Source organism: Brassica napus, chromosome C3 (assembly GCF_020379485.1).
Source record: "Brassica napus cultivar Da-Ae chromosome C3, Da-Ae, whole genome shotgun sequence".
NCBI classification, from domain to species: Eukaryota; Viridiplantae; Streptophyta; class Magnoliopsida; order Brassicales; family Brassicaceae; genus Brassica; species Brassica napus.
Window position 1 is genome coordinate 68557009 of NC_063446.1, and position 18786 is coordinate 68575794.

General features: G+C 34.3%; 3 protein-coding genes across 5 annotated transcripts; 2 read left to right on the plus strand and 1 right to left on the minus strand.

Moving 5' to 3' along the window:
* Positions 1-488: 488 nt before the first annotated feature.
* Positions 489-2001, plus strand: LOC106361104 (eukaryotic translation initiation factor 3 subunit K). Its single transcript, XM_013800805.3, has 7 exons — positions 489-710; positions 827-883; positions 982-1095; positions 1165-1215; positions 1301-1367; positions 1484-1566; positions 1706-2001. The coding sequence occupies exons 1-7, from the start codon at positions 591-593 to the stop codon at positions 1898-1900; spliced, it is 687 nt and encodes a 228-aa protein (XP_013656259.2). The 5' UTR covers positions 489-590; the 3' UTR covers positions 1901-2001.
* A 428-nt stretch (positions 2002-2429) lies between these two features.
* Positions 2430-8601, minus strand: LOC106361105 (probable pectinesterase/pectinesterase inhibitor 44). 2 transcript variants are annotated; one of them, XM_048750420.1, is made up of 5 exons: positions 8207-8601; positions 6416-6544; positions 4420-4890; positions 4011-4334; positions 2430-3021 (listed from the first exon to the last, which is right to left on the minus strand). In XM_048750420.1, exons 1-5 carry the CDS (start codon positions 8487-8489, stop codon positions 2648-2650), a joined length of 1581 nt encoding a protein of 526 aa, XP_048606377.1. In that variant the 5' UTR covers positions 8490-8601; the 3' UTR covers positions 2430-2647. The 2 variants fall into 2 exon arrangements, with proteins under 2 accessions (XP_048606377.1, XP_048606378.1); XM_048750421.1 differs by lacking the exon at positions 6416-6544 and having other exon boundaries at positions 8207-8596.
* A 2710-nt stretch (positions 8602-11311) lies between these two features.
* LOC106361108 (F-box/LRR-repeat protein 15) lies at positions 11312-17770 on the plus strand. Of its 2 annotated transcripts, none has more exons than XM_048750419.1 (19): positions 11312-11522; positions 11609-11719; positions 11812-11977; positions 12067-12199; positions 12439-12538; positions 12630-12827; positions 12905-13175; positions 13254-13352; positions 13447-13535; positions 13633-13732; positions 13821-13991; positions 14133-14285; positions 14368-14528; positions 14603-14801; positions 14923-15341; positions 15454-15517; positions 15690-15776; positions 15872-17053; positions 17487-17770. In XM_048750419.1, exons 2-18 carry the CDS (start codon positions 11640-11642, stop codon positions 16007-16009), a joined length of 2628 nt encoding a protein of 875 aa, XP_048606376.1. In that variant the 5' UTR covers positions 11312-11522; positions 11609-11639; the 3' UTR covers positions 16010-17053; positions 17487-17770. The 2 variants fall into 2 exon arrangements, with proteins under 2 accessions (XP_048606376.1, XP_013656262.2); XM_013800808.3 differs by having other exon boundaries at positions 15872-17048.
* The last annotated feature ends 1016 nt before the right edge of the window (positions 17771-18786 follow it).

Consider the following 18786-nt stretch of genomic DNA (forward strand, 5'->3'; position numbering starts at 1 on the left):
TGGTGAATCATTATTTATATGATATAGAACACGAAAAAAAATTTCTGTTTTTACAATTATCTAATTAATTCTATATACTCATTTTTTTATATTTTTTTATATGATATCACACATTCGTAAAAAATAGATAGTTTAAGATGCAAAAAAAATATTTACTTAATGAATATAATATGAACGAATATTACAAATACATCATTTAATAAAATAAATAATTAAAAACTGAAAATTCATATCCGCGCTGAGGGTCTAGTGATCATTAAATCAAGAAACAATGTCTCAGATATTTCATTACAGAATAAATCTCTACAAGTTTTGTTGACTAGTCAACAACCATAACTTTACTTAACAGGGTTAAATGTTTTTTTTTTTTGATCAAAAACAGGGTTAAATGTTAATCACCGTTTAACTTTCTTCTAATTAAAAGTGAAGAGAATCTTTGTTATTTACAAAACAAACCTTATCTAGTTTGCTAATTACCCTGCAATAGTAGCTCATAAGACAAAAAGCGTCGCCGTTTTGCCGTTAAACCCTATATCCATCTGCTCTCACCCGCCCGCCGTGATTCACCTCGAAAGCACGAAGAGACAGAGATGGGAAAAGAGATGGAGTCCCCGAAGGAACAGAGCTCATACACCGTTGAGCAGCTCGTCGCCGTCAATCCCTTCAACCCTGAGATCTTACCTGATCTCGAAAACTACGTCAACGAGCAGGTTCAGTTGCTGTTGTTGTTTTGTGCTTTGTCATGTAATTAAATTAGCTTTCCGTTGTAGAAATCTTCTTCCACGTGAGGTTGATTGTTGTATGTGTTTCTCTATGTTCTCCTCAGGTTACATCGCAAACGTATAGTCTTGATGCAAATCTATGCGTGCTTCGTCTCTACCAGGTACTCTAGTTGTTGTCCATTCATTACCATTACCTGTCTGAAGACTCTGTTGTCTCTTAAGTGGTGTTTTTTTTTTTTTTTGTCTCTTTTATGTGCAGTTTGAGCCTGAGCGTATGAACACTCATGTTGTGGCTCGTATCTTGATCAAGGCTCTTATGGCTATGCCAGCTCCAGACTTTAGCCTTTGCCTCTTCTTGATTCCCGAAAGAGTGGTAATGCTTCTTCTTTCACTTGCACTGTAGGAAGATTCATGATGATCAAGCTTACTTTGTGTCTTTCAGCAAATGGAGGAGCAGTTCAAGTCACTCATTGTTCTCTCACACTACCTTGAGGTTAGTTTGAGACTTGAGAGCCTGAAAAAGGTGTATGTCTGTCTGTTGAGAGTATTTAGAATACTTGTTTGTTTTGCTTTTGTAGACTGGGAGGTTCCAGCAGTTCTGGGATGAAGCTGCTAAGAACCGTCACATTCTCGAGACCGTTCCAGGTATATCAAATTTCTAGAACTAGATCTTCTCTTGTACACAAGTAGGTCTTTATGGTACTGTCTATTCATTTTATGACTTGTGTGTAGATGTCTTACATGAAAGAAATTAAATGCAGGTTTTGAGCAAGCTACCCAAGCATATGCAACTCACCTTCTTAGCTTAAGCTACCAAAAGGTTCCAAGATCTGTTCTTGCCGAGGTATGTTGTTCTATCTTGATTGAATTTATGAAAATCTTGACACATGACCTTCTTCTTTTCACCACAATGATAGCTAAAGTCTCTCACTTTGTATAATTTTACATGCCCTTTGCTCATTACTTATGAACATTTGACACAGGCTGTTAACATGGATGGTGCATCTCTAGACAAGTTCATTGAGCACCAAGTGACCAACAGTGGATGGATTGTTGTGAAAGAAGACGGAAGTAGCGTCTTACCACAGAACGAATTTAATCATCCGGAGCTTAAGAAAAACACAGGCGAGAATGTTCCCTTGGAACACATCGCCCGCATCTTCCCCATCCTTGGTTGAACCAATTTTTTGAGAACTCTGCAAATTTTCCTTTTAGTCTCTCTGTCTTTCTTGTAATACAACACTTTAAGACAGCTGGAATGTGATTTTCTTCCTCTTTACACTTTTGGGGTGATTTTCTTCAGAATCAAGTAAACCAAGACTTTGCCATAAGTAGATTGATCGATTCGACTTGCTTGTAAGAGTACTGGGATGCCATAGTTTTTTTTTATATAGCGCTCTTTGATCTACAAGGTGTTGGTAACAAGTCATGAATCTTTTTCTGCAATGCATACACAATATTCGGTTTTGCCTTTTTGGAATGGTCTTTGGGTAATGGCAGCTTATGCTTCACCTTTAGCCTAAAGTGGCCATATAGCTCTTGCATTAGAAGTTATATAAGCAAGGTGCAATTATACATAGTACCATGCTTCTCTCTTTAGTTTTTCGTTACTTTGTTTATTACATTTCTTTTCATATCAAATACTCCATAACATTATATGTTTTTAATTCTTCGAAATATTTTTTTTTCTTTTTATTTACTCTTGAGTAAATAATGATCGATTCTTCTTAAACTGATGACCTAATGGCCCAGTAATACATTTATATTGTAACAATATTTGCCAAAACCGTAAAAATCACACTCCACCAACATCAAAGAACAGTATGACAAAACACAAAACAAAAACATAAATAGAAACTGAAAACAAAAACATAAATAGAAACTGAAAACAAAAAAAAGGCTTCACGCTTCAAACAGAGCCATACTTAGATGTCCAAGCCAGCAGTAAACGTTACCCCTGTAGAAGGCAGCCAGAGATCTCCTTTAATGAACTGAGAAACGGTGAAATTGTTAGCCTGGTTCGAGTTGTTAAGCACGTGGAAACCAGGCCATTTGACTCGGCTGCTGAGTCCTGAGCCAGGCCCGTAGTTCAAGAACTCTCCATAGAAGAGCGTGTTCAAAGCAAAGTCTGCGTTCCACTCAAGCCACCCTTCGGGTCTCACAACGTTGCTCATGTTGTTCCTCATGAAAATTGTCCTTGAATATTCCTTCCATGGCCTCCCTAGATATGTGCGTGTCGTGTTTAGGTATGGGACTAGGTCTGCGTCCGCAGAGATGTTGCTGAATTGGATAGAGAATCCTGAATGTGAGCAAAATTGTCCAAGTGAGAATCATTACACTGTAGATAGTACATGCATTGATTGATTTTGTACTTTAATAAGGCTTTCAATTAATGAGAACAGTTGCTTGTGTGGTACATAGTTTCTTTGTTGACAAGAAACTATATTTTATTAATGTTGTGACCCCTGTTCTAAAAATCGGCCGCCTAGGCATGACCCCTGTTCTAAAAATCGGCCGCCTAGCCGCCTAGGCGGCCGCCTAGCCGCCTAGGCGCTACGCGTCACTTTTCCGCCCCGATTTATGCCAAATCGGTTTAAAAAATCGGATATCCGATTTTTTCCGCCTAGACCGCCTAAATGACCGCCTAGCCGCCTAAATGACCGCCTAGCCGCCTAGGCGGCCGCCTAATTTTTTTTTTTTTTTTTTTAATTTTTTTTTTAGTTTTAATAATATTTTTATTTGTTTATTTGATCTAAAATTTTATAAATATCATTTATATTCATAATTTTGATGAAAATTACACTATATTAAATTTATATATTCTATTTGTGTGTTTTATACAATCATAAACATGAAAATGTATTAATGTTATACACAATTAAACATTAACATGTTTTATAACATAGTAAACCATCTAAAAATTCCGCCCCGCATAATTTCCGATTAATCTCCGATTTTTTCTTTAGGCGCTAGGCCCAACCCGACCGCCCGACTAGCGCCTACCGCGTTCCAGAACAGGGGTTGTGACGGAGCAAATGTAGGGAAGCCACAAGCTCTACTAAAACTAGATGTTGGACATAAACCTCGCAAATTTGTTTATGGGAAAGTTGCTCGCCAAAAAAACTTTTATATTAAGTAGAATTGAATTTACTTATATATTAGATATTATTTGTTTGATATTTCGATGTGAAGCTTGAATTTTTCGTTTATTCTAAAAATTAACGATATAACTATATTCAAAAGATAACTATTAATAGAGTTTCCAAGAACAGTGGCTAAGAAGTGTACCTGAGGGTTGGTTAGGATCTTTACGGCCTTGTGCAGTGATGGTATTCTTTTGGTTAGGGAGTCCTCTCCTAGCCAAAATGTGACAGTTTTGAAACACAACGGTCCCATCCCCAAATATAAAATCTACCGTTCCAGTGATGGTGCACTCTCGGTAGAACTGACGCATGGTGTGCGTGTAAAGTGTATCTTGAAAACCTCTCATGGCACATCTGTAGAACACAGAGAGGTCGGAGTCTGACCTTAGGGCCACGGCTTGATGCTTCTCTGGCCCCGCTGTGTTCTGAAAGGTTATATCTCTTGCTAAGAATCCCTTTCCGCTTACAGCTAAAATATGTATCACAAGTTAGAAAAAAAAGAAGATAAAACATATAAATATTAATGAGAATCATATAAAACGTAATAGTTATACCGAATGTCGCGGACCGGAAAGTGGTCCAACCGTCAACGAAGTTGCGGTTACCAGAAATAACGGTCACGTCAATGCCATCACCTAACATAACGAGGTTCCATTTCTTCTTCTTGATCTCAACGTTTTCCAAGTATAAACCCTTTTTAATGTATATGACGAAACGTTTCGAGCTGTACTCAGGAGCTGCCTTAATGGCGTCCATTATCTTCGTGAAGTTGCCTGTCCCGTCCAGGGCTACACTTACGTCGTAACTTACACCGTTTGTTTCAAGGAGTTTACGGTCGTTGGACCTGAGCCAGTCTGGGAAACGAGGGCTTTCGTCGTGGTCGGTGTTTGATCTGAGTCCCCGGCCTGGTGGAGCCTTTGGTCCTTTAGCAATAGGGCCAGGTTTAGAAATGGGTTTGGGTTTCTGATCGGCTTGAACAAGTGGTAACAGCTCCCTAAGCATATAATATAGTTGATCGAGACTGCCTGAAATGAACCGGGAGTAGAATTAAAAACAGTCTTGGGCATATATAAAATAACTTAAAACCTCTATAAATTAATAATGTTTGAGATTATGATATTTTATCAAGGGCAATTCTCTAAAATATTCATTTTTAAGTTTTTATCACAAAAATAACCATCAAAAAAGAAAATGACCAAAATAACTCTTTTTTATTTTGAAAAATTTAATATTTATTTTTTAAAATTTGAAACCATATCCACAAAACTCCACTCCTTAACTTTAAACCTTAAGTCTATATTAGTTAACCCTAGGGTAAAATACATGTTTACCTTTTAATAAAACTTATTTTGGTCATTTCCTTCATTGAAAGCTATTTTTGTGACAAAAACTTAAAAATGGCTATCCTAGAGAATTTCTCTTTTATTAATTTATAGAGTTATTAATTTATAAAAAAAAATCATTTTAAGATTTTTGTATTTTAAATATATAATTTTTCCAAAATAAAATTTATTATTATTATTTTTATATATACATTAATTACATTTTTGAAATTTGACATTCATACTGTTTTATTATACTATTTAGTGTACATAAAATATGTTTCATATAGTTTAAATTTAATTTTAGATATATTTTTACTAAATTTCATCAAAATATACTAAGTGTTAAAAAATATAAATATAATTCTACTTGTGAATGTAAGACAAACAATATAATAGTTTGTTTGTACATATATAAAATGTATATATATATATAATTATTAATTTATGATTTAATGGGATCTATATATATTTACATAGGATTTTAAAAAAATTATTATCTTATTATTTTATCGATTTGCATCATATTTTAAACCGGTCCAACTTGGGACCGTAAAAAAATATTTATGGTGTTTATTAATTTATTGAGTATTAGCTTATAGAGTTTCTACTGTATATAACTGAACCGAATAATCAAAACTTAACAAGAATTTTATCTACCTGAAAAAATCAAATATCATAATTAGTAGACATATTGTATAACAAACCTACTTTTATATTATACTTAGAGGCAACTCGGATGCAATTTTATGAAATAAAATCTTCTGTTTGTTTTCTAAGATAAAAATCTCATAATATTCACCAGTTAAAATTAAAAAAAAACAAAAAGGAATTTCATTTTATTTATAATCATGAATAAAAAACATTTTGTTTAAAAAATCATTCCACATTAAAAAAGTAGTGGAATAGATGGAATTTTAATCTCACTCCATTCGATTCTATTAATAGTTGTGTCTTTGATCTCATCTTTTTTATTATTATTAATTACTAGTTATAGCCTCAAATTACACCGTTTCAATTACAATTATATAGTTTTTTTTTTTGCTTAACAGCATATTATATAGTTACTATATTGTTGTCCAAAACCGAAACAAACATAATAACAAAGAAAGTTTGATACTCTGAATCGAATGTGATTGTTAAGAAATTACCATATCATTATATTAAGTTTACTTTTTAGTGACACACACAAATAATAGTATACATAAAAGAAAAACATAATAATTACCAGCGATAAGAGTTTTGACGAGACCAGATGTACCGTCCAAGCCTTCCTTGCAAGTGTCTTGGTTGGAGAGAGCAGCACTCAACCATGTCTGTGTGTCCGATCTCACGTTCCCTGTTCCGTTGCCCTTACCTGTTGGTCCCACTCAAAGCTCATTAACTACTAGTATTATTTATTCTTATTTTTCCACACTATCATTTTCATTCACTTATATTTATTGTGCCATCTAATCTTAATCTAATCTTAATCTACCAGATGACAAAAAAAAAAAGATGTTGAATCCACGTACGTTCTCTGTCCCTACTACGCACATGCCATTTACTATAGAAGTTATGTCTTGAGTCTCTTGACGTAAAGATGTGTGATGGAAACTTCTAAAATTTCATTGACTAACAGATTCAATCGAATAACATTTTTTCCAAGAATGTTTTGTGCTAGCAGTGTTTGCTAAACACTCAGAAGGTTATCTCAAATTTGTTCTTTTTTTATTCGTGTGGTTTTGTTATAAAAAACAAATTTAAATTATGAAATTATAATATAGGGACTAAATGCTTTCTATTACAACTGAAGGGAGGAAGTATCATTTGTTACTGATCTTCTGAAGGCGAAAGAGCAGAAATGTATTTGTTTTTAAGCTCTTTGTTTAAGCTGAATCAACAAAACCGAATAAGAAAACGGGGAATATGCGTGTAGAGATTAATATTCTTTGTTGCAATGCAAAGTTTGTATAGTTGAATAATACTACTAGCTAGTACTAGGGTGGTGGTCAAAGAACCACCAAATAACCGTATTGCAATCAATTCCATGCCGGATTTCAAATTTAATGCAGCAAGTGCGAAACTAATTTTCATTTTGTTTTTAGAAAAACTTTCTCAATTCGGCCCTTTTCAATTAAATATGTGAATAAAATGACTTACTATATTACCATTTGGTGAACCAAAAAAAAACTATATTACCATTTAATAACACCATGGATGATCATATTCTATTGGAGACTTGGAGTCGTGGAGAATCTTACTAGATAAAGTCCACTTCTGAAGCAGTCTAGTTGTACATGTGTGTTGTTTCACAAGAATACTTAATTATTGCTGTTTTATACACGTTTATAATCAAAAAGACTAAAATTCTATGACGGTCGTATACGTCAGATTAACATCAGCTATGTCCTTCTCCTTTGCCTATCTTGTGTAATGGTGAAAATATTGTTAATTACGTAATTTGGGCGTCGTTACTTGTCTAATGGATAGTCTTTAGATGCCTACGAATAATGTTCTGAACTTTCAAAAACTCTGATTGATATGTATATATAATAATCGTGAAAAAGAATAAAACTACTATATAGTATATACTAAATTTAGTTTACAAAAAAAAGTATATACTAAATTGGTCAATTTCACGACCTTTGGATCATTTTAATCGGTATAAACAACCGGTTTCAAAAATCCTTTCTAATCGGTTAATTGCTAAAACAACTAGTTCAGGTAATTAAAAAAGAAAAGAAAAGTTCAGGTAATCTTTCTAAAGCATAGCAAGCAGCTATAAGCCAATAACAAAGGTCATGCTAGATCCATTTTTCTTCTAAAGTGGCAACAATCGTATCTAATATCCATTTCTTCTTTAAAAAAATTGTCGGTTTGATCCAATTTGTATATTATGTTTTGGGTTTATAGAAAATAGTTTGTATTTTCCATCAATTAAAAAATAACTTGTGCATTTAGAGTTTATAACACTGTAAGGCGGTGCTAAAACTAGATAATAGATATATGCGGTTAATTAGGGTTTAAAGGTACGTACCATGTGGATTCTCAGAAGCAGAGGCAGACCAACTCAGCTCATCTGAAGAAACATCGAGCAGATCTAGACAATCCGAAACCGCATTTTGGAGTCGACGATCCCCACTGAAATCCGCAAACCGAGACAAAATCGAACTCATTTGTCTTATTACTTCCACGATCGTTTTAATGGAGCTCACAAACTCACTTGCTGGAACTTTCAAGTAATCGTATGGCATACTCTCTTCTGATGACACACACAAACACAGCATCAAGAAGATCAAGAAACCCTTCCACCATGACATTTTTCTCTTTTTTTTGTTGTTGTTAAACAATGCTTTAACTTATAACAATAATGAATAAAATGATTAGATGAAAGAAAGGATTGGGTGGTTTTGATCACATTGAAGCTCTTCTGAGTTAGTGGAACCTATAAAAGAAGGAACGCATTAAATTGCACCTACCTGTCTGTCTACTTCGAAACAGTTAAGTCTACGTAAATCTTTATTTGGGACTTAACTCCATTATCCCAACAAACATAACTCTTTCTTTCATCGTTGATATTTCTTTTATTTTCAATTGTATTTATGAGATCTCTTAATTATAGCTCAACCGTCCCACACATCCATTATGTTCTCAGATTCGGTCGTATAGTAGAATGCAGCCATTTACACCGCCTTATAAAAATCATAGACTCCATCCGTTATATCTGAGTTACTAGGTAATAATCCCCTGTGCGCAGAATGAGATAGTTCGGTAGATTAAATATTGGAGTATATTATACTAAGGGATTAGTGTAAGAATGTTAAATTTGTAATTCAATTCGGTTCCGGTTTAGTTTTTTCGTTTTCGGTTAATACAAATTAACGACCATATTAAAATCATATCTAATTTCTTTTGGTTTATATATTATCGGTTTTAGTTTATAAAAAATTAATGTAATTTAATTTATACTATTTTAATAAATCAAGATATACAAATTATAACATACATTATAAAAATAACAAACACATGAAATTAATGAAATAGTTATATTTTTAATTAATGATGATGTAGTAAAAGATTCTACAACCTATTTTACTTTTAAAAGCTTCTTAATTTCGATGATAATGTTTTATCGAGCTCTTGCGCTGTGAATATTTTGATCATGTTTCATCGAATTCATGTTTAAGCTTCTTTCGATGATGATGTTTCATCGAGTCCATGTAGATGATAATAAACATATTATAGTTTCAGTTGCAAGGTAATGACACATTAGATGAATAGTTGGAAACTGTAATAAATGTTTTCACATAAAGTGTGAAACCATTTTGATTTGAGAAGCTTTATGCAAGAAACACATCAACAATCTAATGTTTAAATGATTGTGAGGCTGACACGTCACAATGTTAAAATATTACAATGTGAAAATATATATTACAAATGCTTTTCTTTTGATATATAAGAGATTTTTTTTTACTAATTTATACATACTAATACTAAATATATTATTCATTTAAACAATGAACATATTACTCATTCAATTCATTGTGTAGGTTAAACAGAATTTTTTTTATTGTATTGAGAAAGTAAAACATCAATAATTAAATGAAACAAAAGCTTTTAGTTTATATCATCATTTAATACAAAGGAGGAATCAAGTAAATGTAGTCATTTATATAATTACTCCCTCTGTATTCTTTTACATGACGTTTTAGACTCTTTTTCTTGTCTCGTTATATTTGACGTTTTCAAAATACTATGCATAATATGATAAGATATGACTTTATTTACCCTCATGTTGTTATTTCTAGTCAACAAACTCGAGTTTCAATGTGCAATAATGTGTTACGAGAGATGATGGTCAATTGATGATGAAAGATATAAATGACTTTGTAGCAAGTGCCTTAATTTGTGTGAAAATTATAGAACTTCATGTAAAAAATGATTACATATGAATAAAATCACAAAACACTAATCTGAGTCATTTATACTGACTTGGGATTGCTGTCCCATACATATGAATAAAATCACAAAACACTAAGACCATTTTTATCGGTGTTTTCCAACAGGGGTTTTAGAAAAAAAAAGTTAGTGGTGGATCCCACGTATCACCATAAAACCGATGTCAAAAGTGATCTAATAAAGATCGACTATTGTTGGTTTCAAGTACTGTTTGCGGACCCCACTGACACGTGGCGGCCGCGATTGATTTTTTTTTTTTTTTTTTTCGGGAAAAAAAAAATTAAGAAACTCTTCAACCCATTTTGCGATAATCATGCTCTAATCTGAGTCTTGAAAAGTTAACCTAAAGATCAATAAAGTTTGTTTTACAGAAATAATAAATTAAACATTTGTATAAAATTTGGCGCTTAAATCAAATGTTTAATGAGCTTAAAAGCCCATCGCCGACTCTTAGCTAGCATGGTACTACCACTCTATCATTGCCAAAGTTGATTATTCCACAATATTTCGATGCATGTCGCGATCTTCTCTTGTAGTATCATTTATTCCATAAGAAGAAAATATTGCTGAATGTATTACTATTATTATTGCTGAATGTATTACTATTATTATTGCGTACGAATACGATAAATAAGTGATTTCTGAGTTTATAATTTCATGGAGAGTACACATGTAAGGATAGATGCAGAGGCTAGATGGATGTGGTAAGGATAGACAACACAATGCCAAAATTCGTTAGACATGTTAAACAGCCTAGTAAGTTATCTAGCTATAATATTTTAGCAAAAAAAAAAAAAAGTTATCTAGCTGACCAATTATACCGCATGTTTACTAAATGTTTCAATTAAAGTGCAACCATGCATAGAGAGAGACAAGTTGAATCATCTTTTGTTTGATCAAAAATACAAAGTAAAAACAGAAGGAAAGAATATAACAGTAGAGAAAACTCGTGATGGTCGCTCTTAGAAATGGTGGAAGGAAGAGGAAGAAGATTGAACTGAAGATATAATAAAAGGAGTCGAGTCAGTCAAAGAAATATTAGTCTCACGTTGACATTGATTGCCACGAAATACTCATTGGGCCATCAAAAAACAAGCCCAGTTTCAATGTGGGTTTCTTTGCTCTCCTCTCCAAAAGACCTTAGTAATTATCATAAAACGGCACCGTTTGGAGACCTCCCTTCCGACCAAAATAACGGGGAAGCAAGAGAGAGAAACCAAAGACTCGAAACTAGCTCGAGCTCTGCTCTTTTGTCTTTTCCCTTTCCTATTCTAATTTTTGGCGGATTATTTTCCTCTTTCTGGATTTGATATAATAAAACCACAGCACTCAATTTTCTCAAACCCTAATTGCTTGCTGCAGCTTGGAGATGAAATCATTTGCTTTTTTGTTGGGTAAGTTATACTTGCTTTCACTAATAAAAGGATTATGATTGAGATTAGATTTTAATCTTTTGAATTTGGTAACTCTTTTCTCGCAGATTGATCACGTTGGATGCTGAGGATTGTACGATGGAGGAAGGTGAATTGAAGCGCGTATGGTCATCTACAGATGCTGAGGATGATGATACGTACCACAAGCGTCCCAAACTGTACTCAAGCTCCCTTTTTTACTACCTTGATCACTCTTATCTTGATACAAACTGTTCGAAAAGGCTTTTTTTCTTTTTCTTTTAAATTGCAGTGAGTGCCCAGCGTCTGCTTCTTCTGATTCGTCGTCCATGGAGGAGAGAACTGTTGCATCTTCTTCTCGGACACATATGTTCTGCCACAATTTCATCTTGAATCATGGTCGGAAAGATGATGATTCTCAAGTTCGTTTTGATTTGACTGATGACGTCTTACATGTGGTACACACACACACTCTTGCATTCTTTCTTTTTTTTTCTTCTTCTCCCTTTGTTTTTAGTTTTTTTTTGTCATTTCTTTTCGCTTTCAGGTGTTCTCGTTCTTGAAACACGTCGACCTCTGTCGCTCTGCTATGGTATGTCGTCAGTGGAGAGTTGCCAGTGCTCATGAGGATTTTTGGAGGGTCTTGACATTTAAAAATATGAGTATTTCTATCGACCAGTGTAAGTTTCTTCTTTCATTCATAATATGTTAAATCTGAAAGAAACAACTCTGAGAATTGATATTGAGTCTTGGACTATTATTATACATTTTTTTTCGATATTTTTAGTGAATACAATAACTTCACTTGTATGTTGGTAACATTGGATGCATTCATTCTGCAACCTTCTTTCTTTATACAAAGGCGCTATGTTCCTCAAACTTACATAATCTTTGGTTTCTTGCTTTTTTTGTGTGGCAGTTGAAAACATGTGTCGTCGCTATCCCAATGCCACTAGAGTGAATGTTTATGGCGTTCCTGCTGTTAACGCCCTGGCTATGAAAGCAGCTACCAGTTTCAGGTATCTCTGTCTTGAATATAATATGATTTCATAGATTAAGAGCTATATAGCTATGTACATCATATCCATCGTTTCGTTTGGTTTGTTTCAGGAATCTGGAGATCTTAACTATTGGAAACGGTCAGATCAGTGAAAACTTTTTCCAGATATTGGGGGAGTGTAACAGCTTGAGGAGCGTGACCATAAGTGACGCTATTTTGGGAAGTGTTCCTCAGGAAATACACCTGAGCCATGATCGGCTACATAAACTTAAAATTAGAAAATGCAGCGCTCTGCGTTTGTCTATCAGGTGAAGTTGATTTTTTTTTTTCTATTTGATTCTTGTTCCTTTATGTGTATTTCATTCATTCTTTTCCTATCATTTAGGTGTCCGCAGCTCCGGTCTTTATCATTAAAAAGAAGCGACATGGTACTGGCGATGCTTAACTGTCCACTCCTCCAACATCTTGACATAGCCTCGTGCCATAAGCTCCAAGATGCTGATATCCGGTCAGCTGTCACTTCGTGTCCTCAACTAGAGTCGCTCGATGTTTCTAACTCTTCCTGTCTCGGTAATGAAACTTTGCGTGAAATAGCCCAGGCTTGTGCTGCTCTCCATATTCTTAATGCTTCACACTGCTCCAATATATCTTTTGAGGTTGGTGTCATGTTACTATATATATAATATATTATTATTTTACTTCTCTGACTTGTGTGACCTTTTTCTTCTTTGAAGTCAGTACATCTCCCCATGTTGACAGTTCTCAAGCTTCGTAGCTGTGAGCGTATAACATCCGCGTCTATGACTTGGATTGCTAACAGTCCTGCGCTGGAGGTCTGTGTCTGTTTTTTTTTCCATACACTGTTCTATAACCTTTAACTAAAGACCGCTGTTTCCAGTTAAGTTAATCACAGATCATCTATTGCAGGTTTTGGAGCTTGATAATTGCAATATGTTCACATCTGTCGCGTTGCATCTCTCCTGCTTGCAGAGTTTAATCCTACTAAATTGCCGCAAGTATAGCCTTCATCTTTTGTTTTTTTACTGTGAAAATTAAAGGCAAAGTTTTGCTATCATTTCACAAGTGTCCTCTCTTTTCGCTGCGTTTTAACAGATTCGTAGAGCTGAACTTGCAAAGCACCATGCTTTCATCAATCACTGTTGCAAACTGTCTAGCTCTTCGCCGAGTCACAATCACTTCCAACGCCCTACGAGTATGCTATCATGATTTGTTAATACAGTTCCATTTGTTGGAAGTTTTGGTCTGTTTAACATGTTCACATTTCTTCATTTTTGTTGCAGAGGTTAGCTCTCAAGAAACAGGAGAATTTGACAGCATTAGTTCTGCAGTGCCAGTCCTTGCAAGAAATGGATCTCTCTGGTTGTAAATCACTGTCCAACACTGTATGTGAATCATTTAGTGATGTTGGTGGATGCCCATTGCTGAAGTCATTGATTCTTGACAACTGTGAGGTGTGACACGGTTTCTTCTTGTGCTTTTGGCTGCAGCTAACTGCTACATGTGATAACATAGTGAAATATATAGTTAACTAAGACAATAGGTGATTTTTTCCTGGTTGCTTACCTGATTCTAAAGCTTCTGTCATCTTTCAGAGCTTAACAGAAGTGAGATTCTGCAACTCGTCGTTGTCTAGTCTGTCCCTTGTTGGTTGTCGTGCTGTTACTTCTCTTGCGTTGAAGTGCCCTCGCTTAGAGCAGATCTGTTTGGATGGATGTGATAATCTTGAAACTGCATTCTTCAAGCCTGTGAGTGTTTCTTTTCTCATATTGCAAAACTAACTTTTCTTAACTGATGTATTTCTTGCTTGACCGTTCTGGTTATGAACAGGTTGCACTTCGGTCTCTAAATCTAGGAATATGCCCAAAACTGAGTGTGCTCAGTATCGAAGCGCCTTATATGGTGTCCCTTGACTTGAAATGTTTCGGTGGACTGTCTGAATCATCCATCATTTGTCCTTTATTAACATCTTTAGATGCGTCTTTCTGCGGGTAATCATTTATTGTTTGTTATATTTCATTTTCACGACTTATGCTAATCAACTTCCCTCCATTACCTTTTCTAGTCAACTGAGGGATGACTGTCTGCCTGCAATCACTGCTTCTTGTCCACTAATCGAGTCACTGGTGCTAATGTCGTGCTCTTCTATTGGCTCTGTTGGCTTTTCTTCCTTGAAAGGCCTCCAGAATTTGTCTGTTCTTGATTTGTCGTATACTTGCTTGATGAATCTGGAGCCCATCTTCAAGTCATGTATTCAACTGAAGGTAGATAAGTCATAAGACCTTATGACCTGTACAATTTTTTTCTTTCTGTCTGCAGACTGCAGTAGAGCATATATACTTATTATTCATTTCATGAGAACTTCTTGCATATTTTATTGTTTAGGTACTCAAACTACAAGCCTGCAAAGATCTTACTGACTCATCATTGGAGCCTCTATACAAAGAAGGTGCATTACCCGCACTTGAAGAGTTGGACCTGTCTTATGGAACTCTCTGTCAGACTACTATAGATGATCTACTTGCCTGCTGCACACACTTGACCCATTTGAGCTTGAACGGCTGTGTTAACATGCATGACCTTGAACATGATTGGGGTTCTGGTGAGAGTAATCAAGAACCAGCTGAAACAAGTACCAACCGGTTGCTACAAAACCTCAGCTGTGTGGGATGCCCCAATATCAGAAAAGTATTGATACCGCCTGCAGCTCGGTTTAATCATTTATCATCACTGAACCTTTCGCTATGTGTCAATTTAAAGGAGGTTGATCTCGCTTGTTCCAACCTGGTCTTACTTAATCTAAGGTATGAGAGGATTTACAAGTTGTAATATGACTTTGTTTCTTTAGTTCTCATCAAAAAGATTGGTGTTATTCAATTTGCTAATTAAATTTAAATTCAAAAATGGATTGTTTAGCAACTGTTGCTCTCTGGAAGTACTGAAGCTTGGCTGTCCAAGATTGTCTACTCTCTTTCTTCAGGTAATGTTTTTTCCCCATGATTGGCTCTGTTTATATCTTAATTGTTTTGTTAGCTAGTGAAATAAGCTCAGTTACATGGGTTCACGTAAGTTGAAGATATATATATATCTGTAGTTGTAGTACTTGTCCAGATGTTATCACTAAACACACTTTGTGACTTTGTCTTTGGTAGTCTTGTAAAATGGATGAAGCAAGAGTTGAAGCAGCTATATCAGGATGCGGCTCATTAGAGACACTGGATCTCCGTTTCTGTCCAAAGGTATAAAGTAGGGTGTGTTTATTTTGATAGTTTGATATAAAGATTAGCAAATAAGAGACTTCAACTTTTGAAAACTATGTCCTGGTTATTAACAGATATCCTCGGTGAGCATGGTGAGGCTCCAAACAGTGTGCCCTAGTTTGAAGCGCGTCTTTAGCAGTCCTAATCTTTTGCAAGACCAGGGTTTTGCATCGAATGTTTTATTATATACAACTCTCTCTAGATTATACTGAATGCTATATGATGTGTTGTGTGGTGTTTGAGATGTAACTAATGGGTCCAAGTCTCGAGTTTCAGTAGTGCTTATAGGCCTTGTATTGTGGCTTTCTTAGGCTGCTTTTGTGATGACACAAACTTTCGTGTGTTTTTGCTTGATTAGGCCATTTTCAATCCAACGGTAAGACTTTATTTTATGTAATTTTTATACAAGAGTTTGTCTAATCCAACGCTAATAGAGAAGAGAAGCGAAAAAAAGAAAAGTCTGAATCCTATTTTTTTTCTTTTTCTTTTTGAAATACCTTATTTTTATTTTTTAAGCAAATATATAATTCAAAAGTGATAAGGATAAAGCTAAGCGATGGAACAATGAGAGTGACTAATTGGATTTGGTCTAGTTTGAAGGGTAAGTTGTAGAATCAACACAAGAAAAGTGCTCTCCAAGGACAATGCGATTCATTGCGTAATTGTAAAGTGAAATTATGTCTCTAGGAGTAAATTTTTCGAAACGAAACATTTTTCGGGTGAGTTCGAATAATATCGGGTCGGATCATGATCACGTGTTTTTCTAAAACCCGAAATGAAACCGAACTAAAAGCAGTTTGGATTTGGTTCAAGTTTAAAACTAAAAAATCTTGAATGCTCCAGATAAACTCCAAATAAACAAAAAAAAATATTCGAGTAATTCAGATTTTCGATTTGTAAATTAAATGTTTTATATATATGTATTTATTTTAGTATTAAAATAACTAATATTTAATTGTACTTGGGATATTTTTACCTGTTCCGCTTGGATTTTTCGGGTTCAAAAAAAAAGTAAAAACCATTGTTTTTGTAAACTTTGTCCGGTTTTGGTTTTTTGTTTTTTTTTTTTGGTTCTGTTCCAATTAAGTTTTTGGGTTTATGATAATATTCCCAAGACTTAGAGAGGCTATAAGTCAAAGTGGTCGTTGATCAGATCCCGAAGAGGAAAATAATCCGCCAAAATTGTAAAGGGAAAGACAAAACTGCAGAGCTCGTTCCGAGTCTTTGGTTCTTTGCTTCCCCATTAGTTTGGTAAGGTAGGACGTTTTAGAAACGTGTCGTTTGACAATAGTTAACTGTAAGAAAAGGAGATAAGGAATTGGTGCCTTATTCCATGAGTAATGAATCCCAATGTGTCAATCTTTTTGTGAGATTTCTCCTGCTTCAATGGTCCCATGTATTCTCTTCTTCATTTCGAAATGCTCCGAGCTCGGTTGATGATATGAAGAAGAAAGGGTATGGTGTACCATAAACTTGGCTGATGAAGCTCTGCATGGAGACTACGAGGAGGAGCTCATAAACATTATTGTTAATATTGTATATTTATTATATAAGATACTCATATATATTTGTATCTATCTAGTTTAGGAAACATCTCTAATATAAATATATATGTAACTCTAACCATTATTCTCACGAGAGTCAATACAATATTATTCACATCTTCTACTCTCATCACATTCTCTACAGGAGCAGGTTCGAGCGCCGGTGTGGAGATGACGACTCGACGGCGAACAGAACTCGTGGTGTGGAAGAGGAAGATGGCACCAGTTGTTTAGTTAGAGTTAGATAGGTCTCGGACAGGAGATTACACAGCGTTGGACCGTTTCACAGTGGGTAAGATTTTTGTGGCCATTTTTGGCCAAAAAATCGGGTTCTTAGATTTTTTTTGGATTGTGCTTAAAATTGAATGTGATTGGATAGATCTATCAATTTAATTCAAAAACAACATGAAAACGTGATATTTTGATGTATTGTTACAATATTCTATGGTCGGTCATGAAAGTGTCCCAGGAGAATTAAAACAATTGGAGGAAGAAGATGATTATAATTACGATTTTGCCATTATTAAAAAAAACAAAAAAAAACAGGGAAAAATAAAATTAAACGTGGAGTACTTAGGGTCTGATTAGTTCAAACGCAGCGGTTGCGGGAGTTTGCGGATGCGGGTGGTTGCGGTTTCTAGCAGTTTAAGAGATTTGTATGACTGGTTCTGCGGTTAGAAATTGATGCGTTTGCGGGATACTTATGACTGATTAACTACCAAATACAGTAGCGGTTAAATAATAAATTAACAATATTTATATTTTATTTAATTATAAAATATCAAAAATAATAATATTATAATAAATATGAAAATTATATTTAAAAATTTATAGTTTAAATTTTTTAAAAATTATAGAAAATATTTTTATTTTAAAATTTTATAATAGTAATTAAAATATAATAGATATATTTTAGTATTTTTATAATTCCAATTTTACATTTTTATTGAATATTTTTATTTTTGTATTTATATGTTTTAAAAAAAAGGAAAAAAATTTATCCTCTCGCAACCGCAAACGCTAGCTGGAACCGGCTTTTGATTTTAACAGGTTCGGAACGGTTTGAAGCGATTTGTAGCGATTTGTATGATTGTTTCGAAACGCTGTCAAATGCTACCAACCGCAAAAGCTGCGTTTGCGGGTGGTAGCTGGGAAACCAGTCAACACCTTAATATGTTGTGTTAAAAACTCCCCTTACTAAACCTCTGTATCAGTTTAATTGGTGTTTAAAGATTTTGATTTTGTTTCAAAATAAGTGATTGTTCTCGCAATTTTAGGTGAAATTTAATGTCATTTGAAATTTTTGACCAATTATAAAATACTGCATCTTTTTTTATTTGTTAAATTAGTTTTATTTAATGTTATTTTATGTAATCAAAGCCAATTACATAAAAAATTGTATTTTCTTAATATTTGTGCAAAAACTTTAAACACATCTTAAAATG